The sequence below is a fragment of the Balaenoptera ricei genome, chromosome 2, assembly GCF_028023285.1.
Source record: "Balaenoptera ricei isolate mBalRic1 chromosome 2, mBalRic1.hap2, whole genome shotgun sequence".
In the NCBI taxonomy this organism is placed as follows: Eukaryota; Metazoa; Chordata; class Mammalia; order Artiodactyla; family Balaenopteridae; genus Balaenoptera; species Balaenoptera ricei.
This window is the reverse complement of record NC_082640.1, coordinates 120,507,790-120,529,207: the sequence shown is the minus strand read 5'-3', so window position 1 is coordinate 120,529,207 and position 21,418 is coordinate 120,507,790. Positions and strand designations below refer to the sequence as shown.

Here is a 21,418-nt window from a genome sequence, read left to right as displayed (position 1 = left end):
AAACTGGACTCCTTCAGTACATAAAAGTATTAGTACCTATTCATGTATACAGCCCCTCTTTAAATGCTCTATTGTTCTATTAGGCCAAGTCTACAAAGTAATGCAATTTGTTTTATTTATGAGACGTACCATAAGGAATATAATCAAATAAATTTAGTAGTTAAGAAGACAACATAGATAGTTCCCTATGGTGATTAAGTCATTACTTCCTAGTTACTTAAATTTTTCATATTAATGATATACTAATTTAGGTATTCCTCTTTTTAAAAAGTGTATTTGAATTAAAGAAATAAAAAATTTTCAGAGCTGAAAGAGACCTTGAAACAACCAGTTATTTTCCTTTACATAAGAGAGTAAACCAGTCTGTAGGAAAAGACACAAGAGAGAAAACTTAAATTATGAAATTTCAAATTCTCATACTGAGGATTATTTTTAACTTCAGAAATAAAGGGTTAAATAAAACAAGATAATGGAAAAAATATTCTCTATATGCAAGTACTATAACCTAATACTATTTTCTTGATAAATGTCCCTTAGTAATTTGATTTCAGGGTGGCTAAAGACATTTTTAAAAATGTATTTGAGGGACTTCCCTGGTGGTGTAATACTTAAGAATCCGCCTGCCAATGCAGGGGACATGGGTTCAAGCCCTGGTCCGGGAAGATCCCACATGCCTCAGAGCAACTAAGTCCGTGCGTCACAACTACTGAGCCTGCGCTCTAGAGCCCACGGGCCACAACTACTGAAGGCCATGCGCCTAGAGCCTGTGCTTTGCAACAAGAGAAGCCAACGCAGTAAGAAGCCCGTGCACTGCAACAAAGAGTAGTCCCCGCTCGCCACAACTAGAGAAAGCCCGTGCGCAGCAACAAAGACCCAATGCAGCCAAAAATAAATAAGATATAAATACATTTATTAAAACAAAAGAAAACAAAACAATGTATTTGAAAACAAATGCCATTACTAGAAACACGTTAAAACTCACAGATGCAGAGTGATTCCCATGTCTCTCAGCTCCTTCACAGATAGCAGAGGAGAGATGATATCTTGGCCAAATCTGTCATAAATGAGCACCTAACAGAAACAAAACAAAAGTCATGCGTTGTTTTAAACATTATTATCAGTGAACAGTCAACAGAGAACCCAATATTAAGATTATGTTCAAGTACATTTTATTTTAATATACTGAATTCTTATACTTACCTCAATTTAATATTTTCCATAATTATTTACCAAAATGTCCATTCATCTAGTAATCCATTCTTAAAAGCATTATTACTTGGGCTAAAATAAATTATTATAATATAAATTTTTTCTTATAAAATACTTTTTCTAAGTTAAAAAACATACCAGAGACTATAAAATCTTCATCTTAGTTTATAATAAAGGACTTGGAACATACAGCAGACTCACTTACACTCCCCTATCCCATTCACATATATCCTTTCTAAAAAGAGAAGTAAAAATTAGTCACTTTCAAAACTAATGCTTAACAAGTTCCAAGACTGTAAAGAAAATTTAGTAATTTAAGTATCTCATGCATTTCCTCACATTCTGAAAGTGTTAAAACTGACACCTCTGATGAGTAGTAAGTATTCCAACTGGGTCTTCTAACTCAGAATTAGTTTTAGAGTTTAGGCAAATAAAAGAGACCCTTCAACTAATAGGTGTTTTCCACTACTAAATCAATAATTCTTAATGGAGTAAGAAATTGCTAATGAGAGGATGAAACATACTGTCATACAAAAACATGGTTTGTTTGAATGCTAGCATTCAAACAAAGGATAGAAAAGCTAAAAATCTTCCTGCTCCAGTTACAAAAGGCTGGATGTTATATCCTTCAAAAATCTTCCTTCCTTACACCTCAATATATCTGTATTATTAATCTTGTGATAGAGAAGTGATGGGTAGGGAAAGAATCTGACACAAATCTATACCCCAGAAATTCTCAAGTTATTTAATTCAAATGCTGAACATAGGCACTAGAAAGAATAAACAAGTATAGTTTACGCAAAGGGCAATAAGAAGATGACTACAAATAAACAGGAAGGAAGAGGAAAAGGAGGGGACACGCTAAAGCTTAAATTATAAATCATTTTTCAGATGACTTTAATCACCTTTAGAGTTAATCCAAAGGACTTAGCAAGACTCATGAGAGTTTTCAAAACACCCCAAACTGTAACCAAGTTGATCTGTTCTTGATTCTTACAAAGAGAGAAGTATAAACTGACTATAATCTAACAAGTTTAGACCTAATCAACTGTATTATAATCTCTTTGAAGAAAAAGAAACAGTGATCATGAAGTTTAGAATGAAGGAGCTCAAAGAATAGGAATTTTAAAAGATTCTCCAGCATTTCTCAAAGGAAAAAGACTATAGATTGCTTTCTGGTCCAATTAACATTTTTACTGACAGTTTTATATATCATAAATTAATAAAATGCATTCTGGTTTACAGATCACTCTCTCATTAGTTGATTAAAATGGACCAGTATCCCTAAGTCTGAGTAACCTTAAGAAAGCTTGCAAGATCAAAATTCTGGATTTGTAAAGCTAAGGAACAAAACTTCAACTGGAATAAAGACCTATCAGTGAGGCCCCACCTAAGAAATCAGCTGGATTCTCTAGATGAATATTATTATCATTGCCTGTGTCATTCCATAAAATATTTATCAAAAATGATTCACATTTTCTCCCATTCTGCAGGTTGTCTTTTCATTTTGTTGATGGTTTCCTTAGCTGTGCAAAAGCTTTTAAGTTTGATTAGGTCCCATTTGTTTATTTTTGCTTTTATTTCCTTTGCCTTGGGAGATTGATAAGAAAATACTGCTATGATTTATGTCAGAGAATGTTTTGCCTATATTCTCTTCTAGGAGTTTTATGGTGTCATGTCTGACATTTAGGTCTTTAAACCATTTTGAACTTATTTTTGTATGTGGTATGAGGGAATGTTCTAATTTCACTGATTTACATATACCTGTCCATCACTTGTTGAAGACACTGTCTTTTCTCCATTGTATGTTCTTGCCTCCTTTGTCATAGATTGACCGTAGGTGTGTGGGTCTCTTTCTGGGCTCTCTATTCTGATCCATTGATCTATTTGTCTGTTTTTGTGCCAATACCATGCTGTTGGACTACTGTAACTTTGTAGTATTGTCTGAAGTCTGGGAGGGTTATGCCTCCAGCTTTGTTCTTTTTTCTCAGGATTGCTTTGGCAATTCTGGCTCTTTTGGTTCCATATAAATTTTAGGATTATTTGTTCTAGTTCTGTGAAAAATGTTATGAGAGAAAATATTTGCAAGTAATGCGGCCAACAGTGGGTTAATATCCAAAATATATTAACAGCTCATACAACTCAATATCAAAAAAACCAACAATTCAATCAAAAAATGGGCAGAAGATCTAAATAGACATCTCTCCAAAGAAGACAAACAGATGGCAAACAGGCACATGAAAAGATGCTCAACACCACTAATCATTAGAGAAATGCAAATCAAACCCACAATGAGGTATCGCCTCACATTGGTCAGAATGACTATCATCATAAAGTCGACAAATAAATGCTGGAGAGAGTGTGGAGAAAAGGGAACCCTCATACACTGCTGGTGGTAATGTAAACTGGTACACCCACTATGGAAAACAGTACAGAGGTTCCTTAAAAAACTAAAAATAGAGCTACAATATGATCCAGGATTCCCACTCCTGGGTATATATCTGGAAAAAATGAAGACTCTAATTTGAAAAGATATATGTACCCCAATGTTCATAGCAGCACTATTTACAATAGCCAAGATGTGGAAACAACCCAAGGGCCCATAAACAGATGACTGGTTTAAGAGGATGTGGTATGAGGAGAAACAAGAAGAACTACAATCCTGCAGCCTGTGGAACAAAAACCACATTCACAGAAAGACAGACAAAATGAAAAGGCAGAAGGCTATGTACCAGATGAAGGAACAAGATAAAACCCCAGAAAAACAATAAATGAAGTGGAGATAGGCAACCTGCCAGAAAAAGAATTCAGAATAATGATAGTGAAGATGATCCAGGACCTCGGAAAAAGAATGGAGGCAAAGATCAAGAAGATTCAAGAAATGTTTAACAAAGACCTAGAAGTATTAAAGAACAAACAAACAGAGATGAACAATATGATAACTGAAATGAAAAATACACTAGAAGGAATCAATAGCAGAATAACTGAGGTAGAAGAATGGATAAGTGACCTGAAAGAATGGTGGAATACACTGCTGCAGAACAAAATTAAGAAAAAAGAATGAAAAGAAATGAAGACAGCCTGAGACCTCTGGAAAAACATTAAACACAACAACATTCACATTATAGGGGTGCCAGAAGGAGAAGAGAGAGAGAAAGGACCCAAGAAAATATTTGAAGAGATTATAGTCAAAAAATTCCCTAACATGGGAAAGGAAATAGCCACCCAAGTCTAGGAAACACAGAGAGTCCCAGGCAGGATAAACCCAAGGAGAAACATGCCGAGACACATAGTAATCAAATTGGCAAAAATTAAAGACAAAGAAAAATTATTGAAAGCAACAAGGGAAAAACGACAAATAACATACAAGGGAACTCCCATAAGGTTAACAGCTGATTTCTCAGCAGAAACTCTACAAGCCAGAAGGGAGTGGCACAATATATTTAAAGTGATGAAAGGGAAGAACCTACAATCAAGATTACTCTACCCAGCAGGGATCTCATTCAGATTCGAAGGAGAAATCAAAAGCTTTACAGACAAGCAAAAGATAAGAGAATTCAGCACTGCAAAACCAGCTCTAAAACAAATGCTAAGGGAACTTCTCTGAGTGGGAAACACAAGAGAAGAAAAGGACCTACAAAAACAACCCAAAACAATTAAGAAAATGGTCATACGAACATACGTATCAATAATTACCTTAAATGTGAATGGATTAAATACTCCAACCAAAAGACACAGGTTTGCTGAATGGATACAAAAACAAGACCCATATGTATGCTATCTACAAGAGACCCACTTCAGACCTAGGGACACATATAGACTGAAAGTGAGGGGATTGAAAACAATATTCCATGCAAATGGAAATGAAAAGAAAGCTGGAGTAGCAATTCTAATATCAGATAAAATAGACTTTAAAATAGAGAATGTTACAAGAGACAAGGAAGGACACTACATAACGATCAAGGGATCAATCCAAGAAGAAGATATAACAATTATAAATACATATGCACACAACATAGGAGCACCTCAATACATAAGGCAAATGCTAACAGCTATAAAAGAGGAAATAAACAGTGACACAATAATAATGGGGGACTTTAACACCTCACCTACACCAATGAACGGATCATCCAGACAGAAAATTAATAAGGAAACACAAGCTTTAAATAACACAATAGACCACATAGATTTAACTGATATTTGTAGGACATTCCATCCAAAAACAGCAGATTACACTTTCTTCTCAAGTGCACACGGAACATTCTCCAGGATACATCACATCTTGGGTCATAAATCAAGCCTTGGTAAATTTAAGAAAATTGAAATCATATCAAGCAACTTTTCTGACCACAACACTATGAGATTAGAAATAAATTACAGGGAAAAAACCCCGTAAAAATCACAAACACATGGAGGCTAAACAATACATTACTAAATAACCAAGATATCACTGAAGAAATCAAAGAGGAAATCAAAAAATACCTAGAGACAAATGACAACAAAAACACAACGATCCAAAACCTATGGGATGTAGCAAGAGCAGTTCTAAGAGGGAAGTTTATAGCAATACAATCCTACCTCAAGAAACAAGAAAAATCTCAAATAAACAATCTAACCTTACACCTAAAGGAACTAGAGAAAGAAAAACAAACAAAACCCGAAGTTAGTAGAAGGAAAGAAATCATAAAGATCAAAGCAGAAATAAATGGAATAGAAACAAAGAAAACAATATCAAAGGTCAATAAAATTAAAAGCTGGTTCTTTGAGAAGATAAACAAAATTGATAAACCTTTAGCCAGACTCATCAAGAAAAAGAGGGACAGGACTCAAATAAATAAAATTAGAAATGAAAAAGGAGAAGTTACAACGGACACCGCAGCAATACAAAGCATCGTAAGAGACTGCTACAAGGAACTCTATGCCAATAAAATGGACAACCTGAAAGAAATGGACAAATTCTTACAAAGGTATAACCTACCAAGACCTAAGCAGGAAGAAATAGAAAATATGAACAGACCAATCACAAGTAATGAAATTGAAACTGTGATTAAAAATCTTCCAACAAACAGAAGTCCAGGACCAGATGGTCACAGGGGAATTCTGTCAAACATTTAGAGAAGAGCTAACACCTATCCTTCTCAAACTCTTCCAAAAAACTGCAGAGGAAGGAACACTCCCAAACTCATTCTACGAGGTCATCATCACCCTGATATCAAAACCAGACAAAGATACCACAAAAAAAGAAAATTACAGACAAATATCACTGATGAATTTAGACGCAAAAATCCTCAACAAAATACTAGCAAACAGAATCCAACAACAACACATTAAAAGGATCATACACCATGATCAAGTGGGATTTAGCCCAGGGATGCAAGGATTCTTCAACATACACAAATCAATCAATGTGATACACCATATTAACAAATTGAAGAATAAAAACCATGTGATTCTCTCAACAGATGCAGAAAAAGCTTTTGACAAAAATCAACACCCATTTCTGATAAAAACTCTCCAGAAAGTGGGCATAGAGGGAACCTACCTCAACATAATAGAAGCCATATGTGACAAACCGACAGCAAACATCATTCTCAATGATGAAAAACTGAAAGCATGTCCTCTAAGATCAGGAAATAGACAAGGATGTCTATTTCTGCCACCATTATTCAACATAGTTTTGGAAGTCCTAGCCACGGCAATCAGAGAAGAAAAAGAAATAAAAGGAATACAAATTGGAAAAGAAAAAGTAAAACTGTCACTGTTTGCAGATGACATGATACTACACATAGATAATCCTAAAGATGCCACGAGAAAACTAATAGAGCTAATCAATGAATCCGGTAAAGTTGTAGGATACAAAATTAATGCACAGAAATCTCTTGCATTACTATACACTAACAACAAAAGATCAGAAAGAGAAATTAAGGAAACAATCCCATTCACCACTGCAACAAAAAGAATAAAATAGCTAGGAATAAACCTACCTAAAAGACCTGTACTCAGAAAACTATAAGACACTGATGAAAGAAATCAAAGATGACAGAAACAGATGGACAGATATACCATGTTCTTGGATTGGAAGAATCAACATTGTGAAAATGACTATACTACCCAAAGCAATCTACAGATTCAATGCAATCCCTATCAAATTACCAATGGCATTTTTTACAGAACTAGAACAAAAAATGTTAAAATTTGTATGGAGACACAAAAGACCCTGAATAGCCAACGCAGCCTTGAAGGAAAAAAACGGAGCTGGAGGAATCAGGCTCCCTGACTTCAGACTATACCACATAGCTACAGTCATCAGGACAGTACGGTACTGGCACAAAAACAGAAATATAGATCAATGGAATAGGATAGAAAGCCCAGAAATAAACCCACGCACCTATGGTCAACTAAGCTGTGATAAAAGAGGCAAGAATATACAGTGGAGAAAAGACAGTCTCTTCAATAAGTGGTGCTGGGAAAACTGGACAGCTACATGTAAAATGAAATTAGAACACTCCCTAACACCATATACAAAAATAAACTCAAAATGGATTAAAGACCTAAATGTAAGACTGGACACCATAAAACTCTTAGAGGAAAACATACGAAGAACACTCTCTGACATAAATCACAGCAAAATCTTTTTGACCCACCTCCTAGAGTAATGGAAATAAAACCAAAAATAAACAAATGGGACCTAATGAAACTTAAAAGCTTTTGCACAGCAAAGGAAACTATAAATAAGACAAAAAGACAGCCCTCAGAATGGGAGAAAATATTTGCAAATGAATCAATGGACAAAGGATTAATCTCCAAACTATATAAACAGCTCATGCAGCTCAATATATAAAAAAAAAAAACCCAATCAAAAAATGGGCAGAAGACCTAAATAGACAATTCTCCAAAGAAGACATACAGATGGCCACAGGCACATGAAAAGCTGCACAACATCACTAATTATTAGAGAAATGGAAATCAAAACTACAATGAGGTATCACCTCACACTGGTTAGAAAGGGCATCATCAGAAAATCTACAAACAGCAAATGCTGGAGAGGGTGTGGAGAAAAGGGAACCCTCTTGCACTGTTGGTGGGAATGTAAACTGATACAGCCCCTATGGAGGACAGCCTTAAAAAACTAAAAGCGGAATTACCATATGACCCAGCAATCCCACTACTGGGCATATACCCAGAGAAAACCATAATTCAAAAAGAGTCATGTACCCCAATGTTCATTGCAGCGCTATTTACAATACCCAGGTCATGGAAGCAACCTACATGCCCATCAACAGAAGAATGGATAAAGCAGATGTGGTACGTACATACAATGGAATATTAATCAGCCATAAAAAGGAACGAAATTGGGTCATTTGTAGAGACGTGGATGGACCTAGAGAGTGTCATAGAAAGTGAAGTAAGACTGAAAGGGAAAAACAAATACCGTATATTAACGCATATATATGGAATCTAGAAAAATGGCACCGATGAACTGGTTTGCAAGGCAGAAATAGAGACACAGATGTAGAGAACCAACGTATGGACACCAAGGGGGGATAGCGGGGTGGGGAGGGAGGTGGTGGTGGTGGCGGGATGAATTGGGAGATTGGGATTGACATATATACACTAATATGTATATAATAAAGAACTAATAAGAACCTGCTGTATAAAAAACAAATAAATAAAATTAAATTCAAAAATAAAATAAAAATTTTCCCAATACTAGGAAAAACAAAAAGAGGATGTGGTATATGTATACAATGAAATATTAGTCAGTCATAAAAAAGAATGAAATATTGCTATTTGCAGCAAGATGGATGGACCTAGAGAGTATCACACTAAGTGAAGTAAGTCAGAGAGAGAAAGACAAATATTATATGATATCACTTATATGTGGAATCTAAAAAATAATAGAAATGAATCTATATAAAAAAGAGAAACAGACTCACAGACATAGAAAACAAACTAATGGTTACCAAATGGGAAAGGGAAGGGGGGGAGGGATAAATCAGGAGTACGGATTAACAGATACAAACTACTGTATGTAAAATAGATACACAACAAGCATTTACTGTATAACATAGGGAAATACATTCAATATCTTGTAATAACCTATAATGGAAAATAATCTGAAAAAATTCTATATGTATAACTGAATCACTTTGCTGTACACCTGAAATGAACACAATATTGTACATCAACTATACTTCAGTTTTAAAAAAAAAGATTCACATTAATAAGCCATGCTAAGTAAAAGTAAAATATTCAGGCATTACAACTAAAATGTGCTACTGTTCAGTATTAACAAGAAATTCCCTCCAATCACCACCAATAAGGGCTGAGAGAAAGAAAATAATCCCCATTAACATAAAGTCTCTTACCTTCCATACTGGTTCTCCAGTGCTGTTTTTAATATGAGGCACATTAAAATTCAACATACGCTTCAAAGCCACTGGAAATGAAAACAGTCTTATTAAATATTACCAATGTTTTTAGGATTTCATTTTTCCACCACACTTATTACTTATTACCTCAAAACAAAATGCACAAATCACTCTAGTAAAACTGATTAATCAATATTAATGCATATGTAGAAGTAGGATCAGACTTTGTAAGACAGTTTCATCAACAACTAAAGGGATGTTGTCTGGGAGATTTTCTAATTTAAGCGTCTTTGCCCAGATTAAAATGTGAAAAATGTTCAGGAAGAAGTCTTTTCCATGTCTCCTGATGATACTACACTACATTTTATATAGATGCAAAAAGAAATTGTCAATCACGACCTTGCAGTGGCCTCGATAGATAACTGGTGCTGTTGTCTATTTACTGTGTGGCTGAAAGCATAGATTAAGATAAGTTTTTCTAAAACCAAAAATCCTCTATGATATATTTAATTGGTTCATATTTAAATGGTTTAAAACCTAAATACAGCAGATCTATTTTTTAGTTATCCTGGAGTGCATTCTACGGCCAGTTTATCCTGTCAGATTCACTAGTGAGACTTTCCTATAGATGTGGTAGGTAACTGATAACTCCTGCTTAAAAAATATACAATTCTATAATCATAGCAGTTACACTCTATGTCTTACAGTATTTTGTGGTTTTTACTGCTCATCTGTTCATGTGTTACAGCAGACTCAAATATTTTCTAAGGGAAATAAAAATCTTGATACACTTTTATGTGAAGTTGAGACGGCCAAATATTCAAGGGAGGGTAGTAGTTATCTGATTAAATGTTTAAATGATTGGTAACCCTAAAATCTACTTGGTTGATTTTTAAAAAGCATTTGGATTAGGTTTTATTAAGTAATACAGAATAATCTACAAGCTAAACACCTACCAGAGAAGATTATAATACTCAAATCACCTGCGTATCAATTTATAGCATATTCACTCACTAGAAAAACTTCTATTCAATGCTTATTTCCTGAAGCAGGTTAAAATAATAAGAGATTGCACTTCAGTGATATATTTATATATGTGTAGAGATACAGAGGTGATTTATTGGTAAAATGTTAGTACCTAATGTCCAGCCAATAATATACATCGCCCATAATTTAGACCTACTTCAGAAGCTCACAGATGTGACAATAGTTCACAGAGGACACCTAGGAAGAATCACAGCCTGTGGTACATATGAGTTTCAGGTACATGGTGTTCTCCAGAGCTTCGGTAACTGAAAGAAGCCCCTATCAGCAGGTATTCCCACGCTTGCCTTCTCAGCTCCATCTTGGTGAATTTCCCCATTTCTGAGCCTTGGCTAACTTGTTAACAGGGATTTTGACACAATGGATTTGTTAATAAAGTACATGGTCTAAGACTCAATTGTGATTTATTTCCCAAAACATTCTCAATAGGCATCAGGGAAATGTTTACTTGTCCTACTATAGAACATAGTTTACCTTTCTCCCAAAGTAAGACAGAACTCAACTGGAGTACTAATTTGATAAACCTGGCATAACCTATGTAGTAATGATGTGAAATCTTGCTACAATGAAGTTTATTTCTGCAGAAATCCATATTATACTACTAGACTTTAACATTCTACAAAGTTTCTGCATATAAAAATTACTACCATCCAAACTTCATTTTTCAAAAAGCTCCCTTATATTGGTACAGAGTCTCCCTTAACATGTTATTTTTTATTTTAATATGTAGTATGACCTAATTCATTGAGGTTCATTAAGCTGTCAGAACCATAGTGCAAAGACAAGTGGGGCTTCTATTTGCTTACACAGATGTAATGAATGGCAGTTATTTCCCAAATTTTATTTGGACTTTCATATATTTAAGTTACACCTGACTTCATCTGATAGCTTACACTACATTATCTATTGGGGAAATGCAGAACACAACTCATTATGCACTGTGTGTCGTTAGTAGATTGAAGTCTATCATTAATTTTTCTTTGAATTCCAAAGGAAGGAATCAAGTACAGCCAAAATCCTTTCTGTAGGTCATATTAATTGTAACCAGTTATATTCCTATTCCGATTTATATGCAAAAGAACATAATTAAAAGAGACAGAACTTCCAAATATGCAAATTCTTAATGGCTTATCTCTATTAGCTTCTCAGAATTAACAGTTTGCCAGCTTTCAAGACAATTAGCTAACAGGTATAAACCAAGTTGCCATCAGAAGTTTCCAAAAAATAAGGCAAAACTAAAATTATCTAAGGTGGAAAAAATATCAAAGCTCAAGGGAAAGAATATGTATTTTTAAAAACTATACTTCACGGTATAAATGGAAGCTATATAACCATGCTCTGCTAAACATGAAACTAATAATGCGTAGTTTAAAAACACTAATTTGCCAAATAATTAAAATGGGAAAGGTATTAATTCATGCGTTTTGCCATTCTTATATCACATTCCAGCATGCTGAAGACGGAAATCTTTATCACAAGGCGTTTCTCTTCAGGTACCCCCAAAGACTGGTCCACAGAAGAGAAATGGCAGAATGTAATCTGCTCTGAAAAGAGCATCTAAAATTTTAACCGTGGTGTAAGTGCCGGAAAATGAAACTCTCAACATTAAAATGGGAGAGAACTTAACCACGCGCAGAAACAAACCTGAAGACCCTCATAAGTGGCAACACGGGGCGGGAAATGCCAGGTGCCAGATCTGGTCGCCATGGCCTTTTGAGGCCCAGTAGGAAAGAGACAAGAGCAGGACCGCAGCAACCCGCTCACCCCTGAAGCCCCCTCTCCGGCACCACATCTGAGAGCCGAGTTCTCAAGCTAATGGCATCTCTTCCCTAAAAACTCAAAAGGGGAAGGGCTCTCGATGGTCTGAGAACGGGATTAAACTATTGGAGGTCCGTCTCCGAACTGCACACACCGCGACCAAGTGAGGGCGACAAGAGGAGGAATATGTCCTCACGGCAAGCACAAAACCGCAGGGAAGAGACGGGAATAAGTCGGTACCTGTTTGTCTCTCTCGGATACTGGCTGCTGCGGCCGCCGCCATCTTGACTCCCACCATACACTGCCCGGCTTGAGAGCAGAGCCCGATGTTGACGTGGCCTCCCCGACCGCCCCGGAAGCAAAGATCGGAGGGGCGGGACCATAGAAGGCCGAACCCCGCCTCCTCCAGGGTGACCCTCCCATACTCTCAGCTCTCTCCACAAAACTTAGAGACCCAACGTGGGAATAATACCCGAACACCTGGCAGTGTTTACTTTCCAGCGGCGGAATAGTAGGAATTTTTATCCTGTCTAATCAAGCCACAGCTGCTCAAAGGGTAGCTGCTTTAAAGTGAGCTCTTAGGGCAGGAGCGTGTTGTAGTGCTAAGGACCTAAGTACTGAACTGTTAGTTTGGTCGTCTACAGATCTCTTGTGGTGATAATAATCTAGGAGCTTAAGGATCACAGGACTAAAGTAAATGAAGCTCCTGGAACAAAATTGGCACTTAAATGCTAGCTCCCTTCTGTTTCCCCAGTGCAGCAGGAGGGGTCTCCCGTTTCCTCCTTTTCTGGGAAACAGGCGGCTTCGGAGCATTGCTCTAATCAGGCAGATTTCTTAATCTCATCTGTTAGGCATAATGGTCTAGCTGCATGGGGTTGTTTTGCCTGCATGGACACAGAAGCCAGGAAGGCGCAAAATGGCAGTTCGTATTTTCCTCCTTTTAGTAACTGCAAAATCACAAAACATTACTTTGGCAGAGGGTGTAAGTGGATAGTGCAGGTGTCTTAATGTACACAAAGCCATGTGATGACAAAATGTATCCAATATTAATGATTTCTAATTTAATCCATAGATTTTTTTACTGGATGTCAAAAATGGACACAACTCATTTCCCATATGGTCAACAGAGTTCACTTAGGATATTGCATTAGTTATTGAATATGTTCATTCTGAAGCTTCACCAAATTCTGAAATGAAATTATAGACCCTGTGCCTCAAAAACTGGTCTGAAAACTTAACTTTTTGAATTTATGAGAAATTAAGTTACCCCAACAATTACATAAAGAGCAAATTTTTTAAACAAAACACAAAAGTTTATTTTTATGAAACTTAAAGACAGGTGATCTCATTCTTAATGCCATTAGGGAACACCCTAGAACTGGACCTACATTCTTTTTTTTTCCTTGTGTAAATTTTTTTCACCTTTTTTGAGGGTATAATTGATAAATCTGGCAACATATCTGAAACGTACATTGTGATGATATGATATATATGTATACATTGTGAAAGAATTCCCCCCACTTAGTTATTTACCACATCTATCATCTCACACACACATATATATATATATATTTATTTTTTGGTGAAAACTTTTGCATTCTACTCTCTTAGCATATTTCAATTATACAGTACAGTTAACTACAGTCACGTTATATATTAGATCCTCAGACCATACTCATCTTATAGCTGATTTTTTACTGCTTCCTATATGTGGAATAAAAAAAAGTGGAATCACCAATGAACTAGGTGTGTTGCATTTAAACAGAGATGACAGTTCCTGCCCTATGGGAAAGTTCTACTTAATTTTTTGTCTTCATGGAATATAAAATAAACAGGCTTTCCCACTGTCAACATCGGAGAGCCCAATCTTGTTCATTTGGTTACTTCTACTTTCAAATGCAAATCTATCTAACCATTTCAGAGCTCCAGCATAGACCTCCCAAAATATATGACTCATATGACATAGAACACTAAGGCATGTTTAACATTTGTGTACAGTATATACATTTGAAATGATAAAAACTGTCCTGACCAAGGAGTGCACATAGTGTGGGCAAACAAATGTACAGGAAATATATGTCCCACAGAACAGTGGCAGTAAACAAACAGTCCCTGTAATGCTAAGACTGAGTAAGGTATTTGTAATGTGTTATTAGAATAAGGAAAGGATTAAACTATGGCTGTTAGTGTTAGTTAACCTAATTTTTTTAGCCATTTAACTGACTCTACCTATCCAGATTTTTGGCTAAAATAATATAATTATTCTGGCAAACTATTATTTTACATTAGGGGATAGTTTTAACAGAGAATACCTCAGGACAGCTCATTCAAGAGAGGTTCCTAGGTGTCAGCCAATAACTGCTTGCAGGATCTCTCAAATGGGGAAAGGATCTATTATCTACACAGTATTGTCAGAATCTTAACCTTGTTAAATCCTAACAAGTTACTTGATTTAGTTTATATAAGCACTTCACATTTAGTAGCAGAAACACATTTATTTAGAAAACTTCATTATAAGTGTCATTTTTTTTGTTGTATCTGAAGTCTTTTAAAAAAAGGGAAACTAGGCTGACATAAACTATCACCTAACATAATACCTGGCATACAGTAGACATTGGAATATGTTTGGCAATTTGAAAAGATAACAGTCAAAATGAGAACTTGAAAATAGGATTTCTTCAAAGCAATCCAAATTTTCCTAAACTATACATAATACACATTCAAGTAATCCATCAATGTGTTTTATGCTTTACATTGCATCACTTAGAGCATAAACCTAGTTTAATAGCTTATTGTAAAATTAGCAACAAAGCTGTGATAAGCACTATATATAAGAATTACACATTTATAAATAGAATCTTGTTCTAATCATTTTCTTATAATGACTGAATGTAAAAGGCAAAGTCACCGAGAAAACTTACCTATTATATCACATTCTCCTTTACTGCACATTTAGCATTGAGTACAAAAGTTCCAAGAGCTTCCATATAATTAGGGGAAAAAATTATAAGAAGTTTGGAATAAAGCAGAAGCCAAAGTAAATTCTCAAGTTAGTAATCAAATGAAAGCTTTTTACTTGACCCAAACAAATAATGACTAATTTATAATATGGAAATTAAATATTACAAAGTATAAAGTCATGAGCTAGTTTCTGATGAGATATTTTAAAGAATCTTTACCTTAAATACTAAAATAGTAAAATGACTAAGTACAAGAATAGTAGAGAATTGTATAAAATGCCTTCAGATGCAGTTCTCACACCAAAAAATTTAAAATTGTTTAAAAAAAATGAGTATAAAACTAACCTAAGACCATTAACAGTAGATGCATACAAGGCGAATTTATGCTTTTTCTTGATAATGAGAGTAACAGAAAACAAGCTTGAAATATATGGCATTTAGACCATTGAAATATTTAAGAAATACATATACACATTTATAAAGGTTTATAGCATAATTCCTTTTTAAAATCTGTCAGTAGGAACTATGCATTGGCTATAACAATGAACAGAAAAAGAACAAACATAATACCAACCATTTGACATAGTAACAATGCAGAAAATAACCTACAGGTTTCTCTGACATATCTTGACTGTAAAGATTAATCTAAAATCATACTGATGGAACATCCTTAAAGCCAGAAAATATTTTGCAATATGAATATTTACACTTCACTTTAAAATGTGAATATACTAAGTAATTTACATCACCTTATCCCTAAGGCCCTGTCTACACATAAAAGAATTGAAACACTGTTTTTAATTGTAGCCAACCCAAGCACACTGCCTCCCCACCAGCCCTCCCCACCCAAAAAGCATGTGAGCTTTAACAGCTTTAATTACCACTGTAATTAAATGAATTCAAACTACAGATAACCAGAAAATAGCTTTAATTAGGTTTTCTGGTTTGTATTGGTTTAATGGCTTTTAAAATTTTATAAAAACTAGGTAGGTTAAGAAATAAAATATCCAGTTTATCAACACATTTGGAATAAAAGCTGTATGGTGAGGTTAAACCTTTTTTGATAATTGATCCTTTAATTACTTTTGATAATTTAACAGAATTCAACACAAGACAAAGAAATGCCTTGTTTAATGTTTTAAAACCTTCAAGTTAAACTTTAATTTGCGGGGTCTCTTAGAAAATGTAACAAAATTATACTAGGATTATGTTTTAGTTTTCCTTTGGTATTAATAAGAGATTTATTACCAGTATCAAACCAATCCTGTCATTTGTCTTTAAAAATATCAATAATTTAAGGATGCTTCTTAGAGAGGATGAGAATATGATGGCTGATACCTGCTTTATGTAGCAAGAAAAATGTGCTTAAAATCAAGCATTTTACCTCTCATACGATTTATTCTGGTGAAAAACCCATTTATATTCAGTAACAGATTAGGGACATTAGACTTTTCCAGTTTCTTCTTTTGCAAGAGTACAAATATGGTGACACAACTACGGGATTAGGTATCTTCAAATTGTTATTACATAATCCCTTGTTACTTCTAGGTATTCTTTGACTTTTAGTAGCATTAATAAAGTTAAAAAAGAAAGGAAATGGAAGGTTTATAGAAGGATAACAGTTAATTCTGCATGGTTGAGATTAGAGTGGGTTTTTCATTCTATTTGTAATTCTTTCTTACACATTTCTACATTGTTTATATAACAGGTCTTTCAAAAGCAAAGAAGATAACTATATAATGCAATGGTGCCAGCTTACCTTTCATACAACCATCTTGATAATAAATGTCAAATAGCCAAACCTACCAAATGGCAATCCACAGAGATCATTCTATTCAGATAACCTAAAATGTGGATCAGACATAATGTGGTCTAATGCCACACATGGGATACAGGAAAAAAAAAAAATTCCTATGATTAAAGCCAAAGGCTTTAAAGAAGACACTTACTTAGGGATTTTCAACTGTATTTTAATCCACCTCAGAAGTGTTTTAAGACTATGGAATGTCCATAGATTCTAGAATATTTGTGCAATTCTGCTTTTTAATATAATACTTCCCCTTAGGCATAATCTAATTGCAGTGTGGATCTATTTTAACATAACTTAATAATCTAAAAACATTTTTAACAACGAATTTAGTGCCATCCTAGAAAAGGATACATATAACACATACCCCAAAATATATGCCTTTGATTTATATAACAAGATTTATCATTTAGCTTTCCTATTTAATGCTTTAAAATAAAATAAGTAATAATTTGAAAATTGCATAAAACTAGAAAAATCACTGTGGCATCCTATAGCTAATCCCAATTTACAAAAACAGTGAGTACAAGTTTTCTTCTTATATATAGCATGCCACTATATTTGAAAGTCTGTACAGCCATTCTAAAAGTATTTATATTGAGGTTTATGAAGCATGTATATTAAGAAAATAGAAAAGTATCAACTCTGGTATACCTTAACAAAAAAACTTTTTAGCTTAAGTAGCCAAAATATTCCTTTATGTTCATATCATATATTTTATTGGGCCAAGTTTGCTCAAAAGTGATGATGGACAGATTTCTGAAACAAAAAGTATCAACAGCAGCTTTTAAAGAAGCGTCTCTTTGTTCAAAACAGTTAATGTCCAATGAAGTGAGAATTTTCTTCCTTTTCTAATCTTAGAGTGTTTTTTATGGCAAAGTCCATATTTTCTTGAAATTCTTTATATGTACTGGTGATAGGAAGAGCTAAGCAGTTATTACACTTGTTTCCAACAGGAAAATCCATATGAAGGCACTCAATTGATGGAGTGGGTTTAAATCCAGCAGGTGGAATGGAACTGCAACCAGTAGCAAAAATAAGAATGTCTTCCATTGTTACTGTAGATTTACCATCTGAAAAGAATACCAAAAAAGGAAAAAAAGAAAAAAAAATCCATGTTATATATTGCTACCATCATAGACTCTTCCCCAACTAGACTAGACATGTTGAAAGGCAGAGACACCCACATTAACAGTAGATGCATAAGAGGCAAACTAAATCACTAAGTGTAGTAATAGGAAAATGGTATACTGAATACATGTTTATTTGAATTTCAAAGTAGGACTCATACAATCATTTGGTTGACCTACTCACTGTATATTTAAATGTCTTCCTTAATATAAAATTATCATATAGTCCAAGAGGTTCAGTAGGTTTTGAACCTCCATCTTTCGGGGATATGATCCTACAAACAATTTTAAACCACTTCTAGACCATTGCTATTTGATAAACTATTTCAACAAAGGAAAAACTAAGATAGTATAAAACACCCAAACAACCTAGCTAAAAAATTTTCAACTAAAAGTTAAATTGTTTTATACCATATTAAACAGAATGAATTTACATTGCTAAGGCTTGATGATAAATATCATTACCATGCTGACCAATGGATGAGGAATAATTCAATTTAACTTAAAATTTAAAAAGGTGAAGTAAATGACTAGCTTTGAGACTATCCTGTGCTGTGGCAATCACCCGTATATTTAAAGTTTTCTAGGAAGAATGCCTCTCACTTCAAATTACCTAGAGGAAAACAACCGAAAAATATAACTTTACTATGTAACCTTTCCTATCACTTTCAACTCAGTCATATAAACTTGTTTTGAAACAAGTTTTGTAAATAAGTAGTTAAAGTCTTACTATAAAAAGCAAAACTCAAAGAAATAAATATCCCAAAACAAAGTTTCTAAGACAGTTAAATAAAAATAAAACATCAACATACCCTCAACAGCCTGTAAGTAACTGTTCCAAAACCCCAAAGCCTGTACGTCAGATAATGTGTGTACTGTAAAAAGATCACTAAGAATTTTTGTGGAAAGATTCTCAGGTTTATGACAGAAGATGTTACAAAATGCTTCTGGATAAGTCTGAATTTTCTCCAAAACACCAAGAGTTTTCAGACCCTGTTTAAAACTTAAGAGAAGAAAAATAATGAGCCAACATTCATACACATATGTTTGGAATGAACATTTCTAGCTAATTTACTATCACATATATGTGTGAAAAAGACAGAAAAAAAAAAAGGAAAAACACAGAAAACTATGGATACACTTTATGTGATATGATATTTTCAAATCAATAACAAGCAAATGTATTAATATAAAATGAATATTTTACATGCCTACATTGTTCGGCTTTATGGAATAGTTTTAAAATTAAGCTAACAATTTTTTATTAAGAGGAAAAAAGTAGATATCTAAAATTTTACACTTCAAAGCTAGTTAGTATAAAATGAAAGACTGCAAAGAAAAAGAATCATAAACTTGAGCCACATAAAAATTTAAAACTTATGTATTGCTAAAAAGAAATTAACAAAGACAAAACAAAGTGGGAAAACACTGATACATGATAGAGCACTAATTTCTCTAATATAACAAAAATACAAATCATTTTTCTACAAGAACTCAATAGGAAATACAAAATATGAATGCATTATTAAGAAAATACAAGTAACAAATGAATTTTTAAAAATGCACATTCTCACTAATAAGCAAAGAATGAAGAAGATACCATTTTTGCCTACCAGACTGACTAAGCCCTAACTGTGGCTCTGGATTCCCTATCCACCTCCTCAGGTACCCTGCTACACTGACTCATCTTCCCTTCTATTAGCTCTTCCTCAAGAGCACAAAAACATGCCTATCTTTCCCATTTTTGAATAAGGGAAAAAATTCACTCAATCCCATCTGCTTTCCTTTGAGACAACCTATGTGAAAGACTTACCTACATTTACTGTCTCCTTTTTTAAATTTCCTATTCACTTTCCCTCCACTCCTTTCTACATCTCAGGAATAACTGCCCTAAGTGCATGAATGACGTATGGGACCAGTCTCCTGGTTTCCCCTTATATCTCTGGCCAGACTTTCCGAGTCTCTTACAAAGCTTCTTCTTTCTTTGCTTTGCCTTAAATGTTACTGTTTGTCCCTCATGGATCTGTAACAAGGCAAATTTCTCTTTTTTCTTACCATATCCCATGGGTTTATTTAAGCAGGTTTATGTTCATTAACTATAAAATCTATTATTTCCAGCCCAGAATATATACCCAACAGACTACTGGGTACCACATATTCCAAGCACCCAAACTTATTAAGTCCAAAAGAAAGCTAATTACCTTACTACCAAAATCAGAACCGTTAAGTGACAACAAATGCCTCCATTATTCATCCTATTAGTGTAGCTAAATCTGAAAGTCATTCTTAACTCTTCCCTCTGCCACTCCTAATTACAAATCCTATGAATTTCCTTTTTTGAAATCCCTTTTATCTGCTCATTTCTCCATATACCAGTGGAACTGTTGTTGTACCAGGTGTGTAAGCTTCCAAGTTGATTTTCCATGTAAACCCCCATATTGTCATTCATCCTTAGGTATGTTGGATGGAGGCCCCCAAAACATATGTCCACATCCTATTCCCTGGAACCTGTGAATGTGATCTTAGTTGGAAAAAGGGTCCAGGCAGATGTAATTAAGTTAACGATCTTGAAATCATTCTACCTAGGTTATCTGGGCTCACCCTAAGTCCAATGACAACTGTCTTTATAAAAGATACACAGAGAGGAAAAGGCCATGTGATATAGATTCAGAGATTGGAGTTATGCAACCACAAGCCACCAGAAGCTAAAAGAAGCAAAGAATGGATTTTCTTCCTAAATTCCCAGAAAGAATGAAGCCCTGCCAACACCAAGACTTTGGACTTCTAGCCTCCAAAACTATGGGAGAATAAATTTCTGTTGTTTTAAGCCACTCAGTTTGTGATAATTTTTTACAACTGCCATAGAAAACTAATAATACACACTCTGCACATGAAATAAAGTCCAAACTCCTTAACATGGCTTTTAAGGTCCTCCACAATACAATTGCTGCCTTTCTTGCTTGCTTTTAACTTTCACCTTACACCTACCTTTGAAGCAAATTTCAGCCAAACTTAAGTTCACCTTTATAATTTTACTTTTAATTAAAATGAAATATTTCAAGCTTATATAAAAATCCAGGAAATAACAGAAAACCACGACTGTAACTTGATTTTGAAAGACATCAACATTTTATATTT

General features: G+C 34.5%; 2 protein-coding genes across 7 annotated transcripts in view; both read right to left on the bottom strand.

Moving 5' to 3' along the window:
* The window catches only part of SCFD1 (sec1 family domain containing 1), a 142,228-nt gene extending 129,497 nt beyond the window's left edge, over positions 1-12,731 (bottom strand). Inside the window, exons 1-3 of the mRNA XM_059914032.1 lie at positions 12,624-12,731; positions 9,579-9,649; positions 983-1,071 (exon numbers count right to left, since the gene is read on the bottom strand). Of these exons, the coding sequence (XP_059770015.1) occupies positions 983-1,071; positions 9,579-9,649; positions 12,624-12,681 (218 nt within the window). The 5' untranslated portion in view covers positions 12,682-12,731. The remainder of the gene's footprint in view (positions 1-982; positions 1,072-9,578; positions 9,650-12,623) is intronic.
* A 5,070-nt stretch (positions 12,732-17,801) lies between these two features.
* Positions 17,802-21,418, bottom strand: part of G2E3 (G2/M-phase specific E3 ubiquitin protein ligase) — a 74,845-nt gene continuing 71,228 nt past the window's right edge. For all 6 annotated transcript variants that reach the window (XM_059915657.1, XM_059915655.1, XM_059915654.1 and 3 more), the window contains 2 exons: positions 19,093-19,283; positions 17,802-18,223 (listed from right to left, as the gene is read on the bottom strand). In XM_059915657.1, coding sequence (XP_059771640.1) covers positions 17,967-18,223; positions 19,093-19,283 — 448 coding nt within the window. In that variant the 3' untranslated portion in view covers positions 17,802-17,966. The remainder of the gene's footprint in view (positions 18,224-19,092; positions 19,284-21,418) is intronic.